This window comes from Chenopodium quinoa, unplaced genomic scaffold (assembly GCF_001683475.1).
Source record: "Chenopodium quinoa cultivar QQ74 unplaced genomic scaffold, ASM168347v1, whole genome shotgun sequence".
Lineage (NCBI taxonomy): Eukaryota > Viridiplantae > Streptophyta > Magnoliopsida > Caryophyllales > Amaranthaceae > Chenopodium > Chenopodium quinoa.
The window spans coordinates 2318311-2330165 of record NW_018744693.1 but is presented as its reverse complement, the minus strand read 5'-3'; the positions used below and the strand labels follow the sequence as shown (position 1 = coordinate 2330165).

General features: G+C 34.8%; 2 protein-coding genes across 3 annotated transcripts; one reads left to right on the top strand and one right to left on the bottom strand.

Annotated features, from left to right (window-relative positions):
- Window positions 1–422: 422 nt before the first annotated feature.
- Window positions 423–8450, top strand: LOC110702557 (protein TPX2-like). Of its 2 annotated transcripts, none has more exons than XM_021880282.1 (18): window positions 423–668; window positions 1563–1718; window positions 2737–2817; window positions 3239–3404; window positions 3562–3655; window positions 4133–4183; window positions 4815–4912; window positions 5095–5170; window positions 5253–5315; window positions 5431–5511; window positions 6691–6749; window positions 7131–7209; window positions 7409–7474; window positions 7572–7634; window positions 7752–7829; window positions 7910–7957; window positions 8128–8234; window positions 8318–8450. In XM_021880282.1, the coding sequence occupies exons 1-18, from the start codon at window positions 491–493 to the stop codon at window positions 8340–8342; spliced, it is 1569 nt and encodes a 522-aa protein (XP_021735974.1). In that variant the 5' UTR covers window positions 423–490; the 3' UTR covers window positions 8343–8450. The 2 variants fall into 2 exon arrangements, with proteins under 2 accessions (XP_021735974.1, XP_021735973.1); XM_021880281.1 differs by having other exon boundaries at window positions 424–668; window positions 2734–2817.
- A 454-nt stretch (window positions 8451–8904) lies between these two features.
- On the bottom strand, window positions 8905–11317 carry LOC110702556 (guard cell S-type anion channel SLAC1-like). The gene is made up of 3 exons (XM_021880280.1): window positions 10564–11317; window positions 9378–10183; window positions 8905–9263 (listed from the first exon to the last, which is right to left on the bottom strand). Exons 1-3 carry the CDS (start codon window positions 11185–11187, stop codon window positions 8927–8929), a joined length of 1767 nt encoding a protein of 588 aa, XP_021735972.1. The 5' UTR covers window positions 11188–11317; the 3' UTR covers window positions 8905–8926.
- Between the last annotated feature and the right edge of the window lie 538 nt (window positions 11318–11855).

Genomic DNA, 11855 nt, shown 5'->3' with positions numbered 1-11855 from the left:
GGTTAAATTGTTTCGGACTTTCGGTTCTATTTGTCTTACTTGGACTAACCCCTTCTGCTATGCAACTCCCAACGTCTGTCTATTTGAATAAAAAGACGTAAGCGTATGCGGGTCCCTACCATCTGACAAATCACACAAAATATAACCGTTAGGTATAATCCAGTAATTCCTCCAATATTCAAGGGGCAAAAGCGTCATTCCACCCTCCTCTCCCCCCAAAATCCAGGGTTCGAAACCCAATACCGTTGTCACCTAAACAAAGACAATTTTAATTTCCACTCAATTTTACCATTTTACCCCTCAACACTCTAAAACACAATGTTAAGGGCAAAATTAAAAATTCATAAAATTCCAAAAATTAAATTAATTTCGAAATTTCTAAAATTCGGAAATTGTCTCTCTTATTAAATGTTAAATCAAATTTTGGACTCTACTACCCTTTTTTCTCGCAATTTTCTCTCTCTAAATTTGTGCGCAAAAACCCAGAAAAATGGATGAAGAAATGGAAATGGAGGAGGAGATAGTTCATGTTTATGATGTTTTTGAGATTGATTTTGATTACGAATTTGATGCGACTCGGTTCTTTGATTTCACTCGTCCTGAGTCTGAAGCTGAGTCGAGATTTTCCGAGTCGTGGTTTTCTAGAGCTCCTGATTATCCTCCTTCTCGTAAGTAGTCTTTGTTTAAGCCCTAATTTTGATTTAGGTTTATCGTTTTTGAAATGGGGTTTCTTGGATTTTTGAAAGATGGTGCATTTTTAGTTGGGTTTATGAAATGGTGGTGGATAATTTGAATGTCTTGTTATGTAATTTAATGTTTTATGATGGAAATTAGTGATTGTTAATTTGTTGTTGTTAATTGGGTATTTTTTGATTTCTTAATTTGAAATGTTAGTGCTTGAATTTATGAACAAATTACATACTTGTATTAACTTACATTATTAGTGTGACAATTAATTCTGGACGAAGGGAGTATTATTTCATGGGAGAAGGAATTACTGGATTAGGGAGGTCAAATGTAGGTAGACAGAGAACTGTTTGATTTGTCTTGTATTGAAAAGAATATGTTAGTTATTGGTGGAAAATGGCAATGTGAATTAATACTATCTAGGGTTTTGATTTAATAATAATTGTGATTGAGAAATGAAAGGTATGTTGTCCATCAGTAAATGTAAAGAAATCCAAGCCTTAATTTTTAGGGTTCTTTGAGCTGATTTTGTTTTTGGAATTGTATGAGCAAAGGGAAGGTATTTGGCCTGTTTTAGGTAAGATATGGATTGCATTGTGAATTGGTGATTTCTAACTGCAGTTTTCTTGAAGCTTTACTGAATTATGGAATAATAGTTTTTAGAATTAGGTCTTTTGACTTCAATTGCATTTTCTGATTTAGAAATGCTCGATTTAGGACTATTGTTTTCATTTCATTTCTTAGAATATGCTATATAATGACATGTTCCTAATAGCATTGTTACCAGAAATTTAATTATTGTTTACCCCTTGAGCGAAACCTTTGATTTTTCTTTTGTGAAGTTGTCATGCTCTGCTTTTGACTCAACATTGCAGCTTTTGTTGCTCAACTATTTCCATTAAATGGTTTGAGCTCGCCGAATGTGGATGTGTCCCCCAAGTCTAAATATAATGACAGATTGTCTAATGATGACGGTAATGCTAGTATTGATCAGCACGCAGAGTATTGCGATCAAGATGAGGCATGCAGAGGTATTACTTGAGGTTTTTGTTTATTTGTTCACTCTTTTTTTTTTTTTTTTTTAAATGTATAGCTCTTGTAATTCTTGTATGCTATCTAAGTCTTCGTTTCTGAAAACTTTTTTTAAGAACTTTGAACATATGTAGCATGCCATTGTAGACACTTGAAAATTATGCATATTTTTGCTTGTTACACTACACACAAAGACAAGGAAACAGAATGACATTTATTGTAATAAAGAAAAATTGTTAGGAATTACTCGCTTAACAGATCAATTTATGAACAATTACTCGCTAAAAAGTATTATAAAAAAAACTACCCCTAAATTTTAAAAGTTTGAGTTGCACTACCCTTTCTCATTTTTCGACAACTAATTTCCGCGAGTGAGGTCCATTTGTTATTTTCTTTCAAAAAAAAAAACATCCTCATCCTCGTATATATAAACCAACAATTCTCTTCCTTGTAAAGAATCCATCTAAAAAACCAAATCTTTGTGAAAATCGCCAATTAATGAAGGAACAACGATTTGGTTTTCATAAAGATTTGATTTTTTGGATTGAATTTTTGCAAAGAAGAGGAAGGCTGATTAATATATACGAGAAAGTGAATTTTTTTTCGGAGGAAAAATAACATATGAGCCTCACTCGTCGGAATTAGTAGCCAGAAAGTGAGTGCCACCCTAACTTTTTAAATTTAGGGGTAGTTGTTTTTGATAAAACTTTTTAGCGAGTAGTTGTTCATTCACAAATTCACCTGTTAAGCGAGTAGTTGTTCACTCACAAATTAACCGGTTAAGCGAGTAGTTCCTAACAGTTATTCCTTGTAATAAATACACTTTAATTGTCATATTGCCGTTGTATATGTTTTTGAGTTGATCATTAAGGTTGTATGCTTATAATCATGCCAGAGGTGGTTTTTTTGGAATGTTGTGGACTTTATTAACCTTGATTGAATTCTAATGGACTTCATAAGTTAGTTAATACGCTAGTCTGATCTTAAATATATATCCTCTCTTTCTTGTTGCAGAAGACAGTAGCCAAGCTTTGCTGAGAAAATTATACGACGGCAATTTCCTAAATTCCCAAAATCAAGCCAAGTGTTCACATGGAGGTCTAACTTTTATTCTTTGGTGGTTATTCTTTCCTTTTAATTGTATGCTGTGAAAAAGAAAATGAATTCTTACTTGGTTAAAGGAGGCTGAATTTTTTATTTATGAATTTTATGATTGTGAAAGCTCAATATTATTTGTTAGCGATAAATATGTTTTACAAAAAAATTGCCGAAGCAAGGAAGATAGCAACCTGTTTTTATTTATTTATATTGTTTTATTTTTAAATGACTATGCGGTGATTTACTTGTGTAAACATGCATTATTTATTCGAGCTAAGTGAGTTTCCTTGGTTAATACTTTTGATCTCTGTGTCCATTCTCCAAATAATCTGAAAATTAGTACATTCCCCATTTTGATTTGCTAATGTATTTGGTATTCATTGACTAGCTTCTTAAATACTGCTAATCTTTAATATACCAGGTCCTAGAGGATTGACTTTCTTCAATCACTTGGCCCATGATAATATGAAAACAAAGCCTAAATCCCTTGCTAAGCCGTATATGCGAAAGACTTCAACACTAATGAAGCCTACAGCGAGTCAGCTGGCAAAGCAAAATCAGCAACATCAAGCTTATGGTTCTTTTAGGTGAGTTTTGAAAGATATTTTGCTGTTTGGCATTTCTTTGTTATCTTGTCCTTATCTGGTGTGAGTGAGTTAGCGATGGAGACATGGGATGGATATTTTACTTTTTTTTAAATTTTGGAAGATATTCTGCTTTTTATTGAAAATTTTATGCTGCCAGATTGCAGAAAAGTGAAGGCAATTCAGGAACTCATTCTGCGATGGAAAGTCAAGCTTCAAAGAGGCAAAAGCTAGATGGTGGTCACTTACGTAAGGTATGTACACTCTCCCTTTTGGTTGGGCTTCTTGTAGAGAATTATGTTATGTGATCTAAAGAAGTCATTTACTTCCTTTTATGCATCGTAGATGTAAATGTGAATGTGCAGCTCTAACTAATTTAAGAGAAGTGTTATTTTGACATAATTTTGGTCAGCTAATTTTCTAGATTATGTTTGCAGTTTGCACTTAAAGCTGGTAAGAAAAAAAAAAGATCATCCCATGCGAATTTTAAATGCTTTCAGTCTCATTTGTACTATCTTAATCATTGAATAAGATGCAGTGGTTTTTATGTTTTCTTTGTTAGCTTAAATTTATGATATCATATCTATTAGAAGGAAGTCTATTTTAATCCCTGTACTTTATATTATTGATATGTTTTGTTGAATGTGTCTATTTTGATCCTGTACTTTATAATTGATATGTTCTGTAAAATTCTTATTTCCATCATTTAGTATTTGGTTTTCGTGTGACAGATTGTTGATATAAAGCAGCCAGTCAATCTAACCCACAAGTTGCCCAAAAAGGTATCCACACACTTCAACAAAATTTGATGGATTTCTCTGCCTTCTTTCTCCATTGCATATCTGATTTTAATCAATCGTTAATGTTCACAAAAAGATTATTATTCTGCGTATTTGGTGTGTGAAAAATGGGTACAGTAATTATGCGTGGTGTTCTGACCCTACTCTTGATGATATATACAGGATAAGGAGAGGACACATAGTATTTATAATTCCGAATATTGTTTTACTTTGCATTTTGGTTCTTGATCATTGGAATTTTAGCAAGCCCTATAATAGCAATTACCTTTTGCTTGACGCTAGTGTAGAGAGATAGGTCGTTTCTGCATTTGTTTGGCATTTGTAAATTATAGGTGGTTGTTTGATTGAGAAGATCTATGGGAACATTGAGAAGTCGAAATTTCTGATGTTTTGGTTGACTAAAACACTGGGATTTTCACTCTCAAGAAGACCTACATCCCATCTAGTGGAGGCAGCTGCTTACTTAGTTTCCCGTAGGCCCTAGATAAGCCCATGTTCAACCAAGCAATCTGGGAATACAATTTTCTGTGCAGTGTTATGTCTAAAGAATATTGTTGTTGGTCTCCATGCATCACTCACCAAATTTCTTCTGAACTTTGATCTATCCATTTAGGATGCTGCTGCACAAGGCTTGAATTCGCAAGCTAAGCTAAGGATTACAATTCCAAGGGAGCCAGCCCTAGCTACCGCGCATAGGGCAGGAAGGACAAGGTTGAATTATAATTTTTTTTTTCATTATATTTGTATCATAAGTAGCTTCCAATCATGTGTCCTTTGGTTATCCTTTGGTTAAAAGGACTAATCATCCAACCTCAAGTCCAAAATATGTGTTAGTAGCTGTAGGATTTATAAATTTTTGGCATATGGTTTACTTATTCTTCATTCATTTACAGGTTAACTAGCACTAAAGAGGTGGAAAATCCAACAGCAACTACTTGCAGATTTAAAGCAAGAACGGTGAATCGAAAGGTAAATCTTCGTGAATTCAGAAGAAACTTTCAGTTATATTTCTTAAGATTTTTGTTCAAGTGCTTCTTTCTGTAATGTGCAGACCCTTGAAGCTCCTGTTCTCCCATTCTCAAAGAGAACCGTGCAGCATTTGCCAGATGTTAAGGTGAGGCATCAATGCCTTAGCCTTGTTTACGTTCCCTTTGTCCAAAAATACATGTCTGATGATGTTGATGTTGCTCTCAAACATCTTGGCTAAATTTTGTTGTATTGCTTCATAGGCCTCTCACCTTAAAACAACTGGACGGAAAAACCCGAGTACCTCCACTGATGCATCGACGTCAGTTTGTCGAAATGATAAGGTTAAGTGTTATGCTTAATGAATGTATTTGTCTCTACAACCATATCTTAGCCTCTTTTGAATTTTGCTTGTAAGTCCATTCAACATAGCATTTACACTGCTTTTCAATTGCTTATAATATGGTCCCATAAATGCATAACTATGGAATTACTTTAGGCCTTGCTAGTATCTTTAATTTTATTTAGAACTGTCTCCATCACTTTTAATAAGCATTCTCTCTTCGTACTTTCCTTTTTAAGAGCACCTTACAATTTACTCGACTCTGGAAATTAATCTTTGAACTTGATACCCATTCGTATTTCCCGCCCTCTGCATGTGTCTCAGACTCTCAGTATTAATTTAGTAGCATGGCCTTTTACCATGTGGGAAACTTAATATGTCTGTGTGTTGAAATGTGTCTGGAATTCTGTAAGTTTTTGATTGTTTGAAACATCAGACAATGACATGGGTGCTTGAAGTGCATAAAATGATAAAATTCTGATGTGTATTAAGGACCATAGACCAAACATTTATTTCAAACGGATTTATCAGATTTGGTATGAGAAAATGGTTGACTACTATGAGTAAAATGCTATGAATGGCTGACACTAGATTTGGGTAGAGACTACAATGGTCATAGCGTAGCTGAAATTCTGCCAAATGTGATTATGGGAGAGGGTGGTGGGTTTCTAAATGTAAGCTAGCTTACCTTTCCTTTAACCTGTCTACTAGTGAGAGTTACCCTGAATAATCATGAACTATTGTGTTTAAGACTTTAAGTGTGGTAGTGTTAGTGTTTCTTTAAGCCCCTCCTGTATTAATTGTATAAAATACAGTCTTGGGCCTCTGGTATCAATTGTATACGGAAATCTTGTTTCTTGAGAACTTTTTTATTTTTTATATTTATTATTTTATAATTGCTGTAGGGCCTACCTGAAATTTGAAATCATATTTTTCACAGCCTTAAATCATTTTGGGACTAAGGCTTTGTTGTTGTTTTTGTATTTTGACAACTTGCCAATTATCCCTTCCTGGGGGACATGCCTTGAGTAGAGCAAATTCAAGTTGAGCAAATGCAAGCCAGTATGGGAAAGGACCTTGTGCCTTTATGGCTGTCATTTGTGGCTTTAGTATTTTTTTATACCTGTGTGCTGTGTCCTAATGGTTTATTCTTGTCGACTAATACTCTCTGTGAATACAGGTTTTGAACAAAGTTCATGCTGATAGCGCTATAGAAGCTGGAAATAAGGATGGAAAAGGGTATGTAATAGCATCTGTATCTTATAGCTTGTTCACTTGTTTTGATTGTAACTCTTTTTTGCATGGGGTTTATTATTATGTACAATATGAATTATTCAATAAATGGTGGTAGTTGTTAGATTTTTTCAAAGTATATTATACATGTACATGATCATTGCTGTAATATTGTAGTATGTAGGAGCTTCATTTTGATTATTTATGAAATGATCATAAGCAATCGTGTATCATTTCTGAAATAATGATTACTTAAATATGCTTAATCTGCATATAATTAGCTTAATTTGTTATGGGTAAACTGATTATTCCATCCTATGTATTGAGGGTGCAATACAATTCTGTGCCAGATGGCGGCTTACATTGGGTTGATATTGCTTTGTGCAGGAGTGATTCTGTGGATGTTTCGAAAGTGGCTGTACACCAAGCTGTACATAGCTTTAAAGCACGGCCTCTTGATAGGAAGGTAATGAATACTTGTCATCAAAAGACATTGTGTTTATTTTATTTTATTTTATTTTTAAGTTACTGTGATCATGGAAGCAGCTAGCTTCATAATTTTTCAAAAGTTCTGTTTAAAATTTATCTTGCGCTAACTCCATCAATAATCCAACTCATCCCTTACTTAAAATAAAGTTGAATTGGTTTACATTGTTTGTATGCAGATATTGGCTAGTAGAGGAGACATAGGTGTTTTCAGAAATAATAAGCGGGATGTTACTGTACCAAAGGTAGTTTGTCATGCTCATGATCTTGATTGGTGCTTATATAGTTATATACTTATATGCATTTCTTTGAAGCATATTCCTTACAATTTTTTTTCTCTAGGAATTTATGTTTCAAACATCAAAGAGGACTCAGCCAAATCTTCCAACAGAGCTTTTTAGCAAGGTATCTTTGCTTTCTGGTCTTTTGGTGAATTATTATTTGCAGTTGCCATACTAATGCCTCCTTTAGAATGATATAATCGACCTATAATTCATTAGGCTCTCCTTGTACACTTTGCAGCTCTCGCTTGCTGGTGAACCCCATTCAAAAAACTGTGCACAGGCTGAATTACCCCAGAACACTACTATTCCAGCAAAGGTTCCTTCTTATACAATAACTTGAAGCATTTTCTTTCCCTTATCCTGGAACCTTGCTGACTTCTCACTTCTTGCTTCAAGGAATCAAAAGAAAATAGATGGGAATCTTGTCATCTGAATAAGCAAAATGTAAGAAAGTTTTATTATGTTGAAATTCACTTTTTGATTAATTGTTTTATTATCAGTTGTCTTTTGCTTGTCTAGCTTAGTTTTGAGTAAAAATTTCATACACCTTGAATTTTAGATCTCCATAAATTCGTGACTGGATTGTTCTGCATCTCATAAACTGCTCTATACAGACAATACATCTGCCAAAAGAAAAATTAGACACTCGTAATGGAAAGGAGCGATTGACTGTTGCTAATGGAAGGATTGGTGAAGTTAATCCTCGTAGTGGCATGAGCAGGTACATTTTTCATCCTGAACTTGGTAGCTCTTTGCTGTTAAATTGTACAAGTAGTTGATAATTGTATATCATGTTTACTGTAGGCCTTTAGGGAGCTGGAGACAATAATAGCACATATTTTCCATCTTAGACTAGTCCCATAATCCAAGATGTATAGATGCCTTTTGATGAAGTTTTATACCAGGGCTGAGGAATCGGTGTCACAATATATGCAGGAAATGGTTTAGCTTTTCAAGCTCTTACAGAATAAATTTAACTAAGCTTTGTATAGAAATTGTGCACCGCCTTTTTATTATTAAACTTCTCGTGCCCCCATTTTCGCCTGCAGTCTTAGATTAATCCAATACTATCTTCATCAGGAGGTGATACAGGAATGTAATTCAACAAAAGGAAAACAATTATTCTCATCAAGGAAATTTTATGCTCAAGAATTTTACGTCTACTTTAACATATTTAGATGCATCTGCAATGTGTTAAGGTTCTGCAAATTTGTAAAACGCTTATAGCCGCGGCATTAGGATGAATTTTTCACAGGGATATAACTTATAGCATTCATGACAATAATGGTAAAAGAATCAGCCACTATTTTGACCCAGTGTTGGGATTCATGCCATTGGTACATACATACAGAGTAACAATTAACGTCAAAAGATCAAATCTGGTGCTAAGCTTTCATCTCTTGATGCCCTTGCTTATGAGTTGTTCTTAGTCATAGACGAAACAAGGGAAAGGGGAGACTGTTTTGTCCATCGCCTTATACCATTTGCTTTTTTAGGCTTCTTGTTATGTTCCTTCCCTTGCTTCCTCTTTGCTATGGCAATGGCAAGATCATTTGGGAACAAAGTTTTCCAGACAAAGCCATGTAGAATGGTTGAGATGAATAGTATGGCCACCATTGTACTAGACATAAATGAGAGGGATAGAGCTAGGCCCTTGCTTCCTATCGAGGGTGCCTGCTCTGCATACTTGATAGTAGCGATTGATGCAGTGGTCATCGGGAAAGTATATGACCACCATGACATTGAAAACCTGAGCAAGGGAAGTAAGATTTACAAGATGATTTAGTCATTGGATACAAAGAAGATATATGCTTATGCTTGTAAATATTTTGTGTACATACTAGTGAAACTTTAAATAGGTTACCTGAAGCCAGTGAAGAAGGTGGGTCGAACGACAAGTGAAATATAGAGAAACAAGGCAATGAAGAAGCAAGTCCTTGATAAACCATCAAACTCACCATAAATAGCCTCCCATGCAATGCTAGCTGCAGCCGGGGTTGCGATGAACATACAGTATACAGGGTGTAGCTCCTTAGGCAATGTTTCACTCGTAGGCAATCTTTGATAAAGAGTAACAAACACTACAAGGTAATGCGCGAAACCTACTGCCCACAGAAACTTTGCAGGTTCTTTCCACCCCACCCTGGCTCCCAAAATGGCACCAACAAAGTTTCCAATAACTGACAGATGAGAAGACGGGTTAGCTACCATGCTTAAACGCCGTCTTCCTCCAGAAAGCCATTGACCATAGATCTTAAGTTCGAGGATGAATGTTGGTATGGCAAACACACAAAAAACAGCAGGATGAAGGGTGTTTGGTGCTATTCTTGGGGGTACTCCTATGGCCATAAACATAGCTACAATCCATGGAGCAAAGAAGAAGTTAACTCTAACAGGATGGAAGTATTCTCTTTTGATTGCTTCAAAGTAGAATATGCATTTGAGTAGATAAGTGGTACACACCAATACTAAAATGAGCAGGGCTAGGATCCAGAGTACTAGGTTAATAAAAGGGGTTACTTTGAGGAACTTCATCGCCGGGCTGATTGATAACGCCTTCCATAAGATGGATTGGCTGCTGAGGCCAAGGCATATACCGAAACAACCTATTGGGAATCGGAGCAGAAATGGCCATGTTTCATCCCTGGGTAAAAGAATGTCATCATAGTCCTGAAAAACCAGTACAATTCAGGAATCTACATAGAAAACTATCATCAGATTGAAACATCAAACATTCCATTTGGTAGGTAGTAATGGTAATGAGTACGCGTTACAAAATTTAAAATTTTAATTATCCGTGTCTATTGAAATGCCCTAGACATAAACCACAATGAACATATCATCTATGGGAAGTATAGTCGTATAGGACATACCAATTATATAAATCAACTTTAACACCGATATGGTAAGAACCGAAAGTTCTAGGAGGGCATCATAATGCTAGATTACATATTATAGGTAACAAAATCTATAAAATCAAGACATACACTACAAGTCTACAATAACTACATTATCATTAAAAGTGACAAAATAATGTGTGTAAAAAATACCTTCACTTGATCTAGCTCAGGACCTCTGAGAGCAGCAAAGTATCTTCCTGCAGGAACAGAATCATCTCCACCTTGAGAGTGTTGAGACCCATTATTATTTTTATTGTTATTATTATTTTTAATGTTATTATTATTGTTATTGTTGTTATTATTATTAAAATTGTTATAATTACTAATATTGTTATTATTATTAATCTTCTGATTATAATCCACCTCATTAGCACTTTCCTTTTTCATATGCATCAAAGAATTCTGCTTAGTAAGAGATGATTTTGTCTTAAACATGCTAAAATCACCCTTTTTAACTTCTCCAACAACAGCACCACTACTTTTTGCACCTAAACCTCCAAGACTTCTTCCACTCCTACTAAGTGCAACTCTCTCATTTTGTTGATTCCCTCTTAAAACAGAGAATCCTGTTTCAAGAGAGACTTGTCTACTTAGGCTACTTTTGTTTCCTGCCCTTCTTGCTGGCTCTTGAAGCCTTACCGGCCTCGCCCTCCCTCGTTTCTCCGGTTTCTGAGGCGCTGTTATTGTTTTCGACGTCGTTCCTTCATCTTCTTCTGACAATACTTCTTGTATATCTATCAAATGAGCATTGGAATCAGGTGGAGTTTTGTCCATCTTATCTCTCACAAAACCTTAATGTAACAAAATTTTATCTTATTTTGGTATGTCCTTATATTATATGTATATGTAGTCTTGCATATATAATATAATTGCTTATTTGATAATGTGATTGTATACAAAAGTTTGCTCTTTAAGTTGCTTTTTTTCAATATGAATCAAAATGTTGGTTTCTAATCGTGAAGAAAATCACGGGAAAAGGTGAAAAATAAAGTATTTTTGTAAACCAATTGGTGTAACATGAATTTTGAACCATAAGTTTTGGTTTTGGTAGATGAAATTGAAGGGTTTAAAGGATCACCTCGTGAAGCTTGGCGTGTTGAAGATCTATGGTGCCATCTTGAAAAGGGAAAAGATTTTGATTGCTCAATGAGGTTGATAGAACGCCATAGAAAAGATTTCACGGGTCGTAAATTATTCAAAAATTCAAGGTTGACGATTAGTGTTTCAAAAACTTACAATAGCTCCTTTTGTCGAATCAAAATCCTCTGTCCCATTTTGTTCGTCCTAAAAATAGGATTGTTGTTAACAAATTTAGTAAAGATATAAAGCATATAAATGAGTTGTTTGATTTTCCTATAAAACAAGAATTTGTGAGTTATGTTATTTTATTACCATAGGAACTAACCTATGCATGCAATTAACCTTTTTCTACAAACAAATAG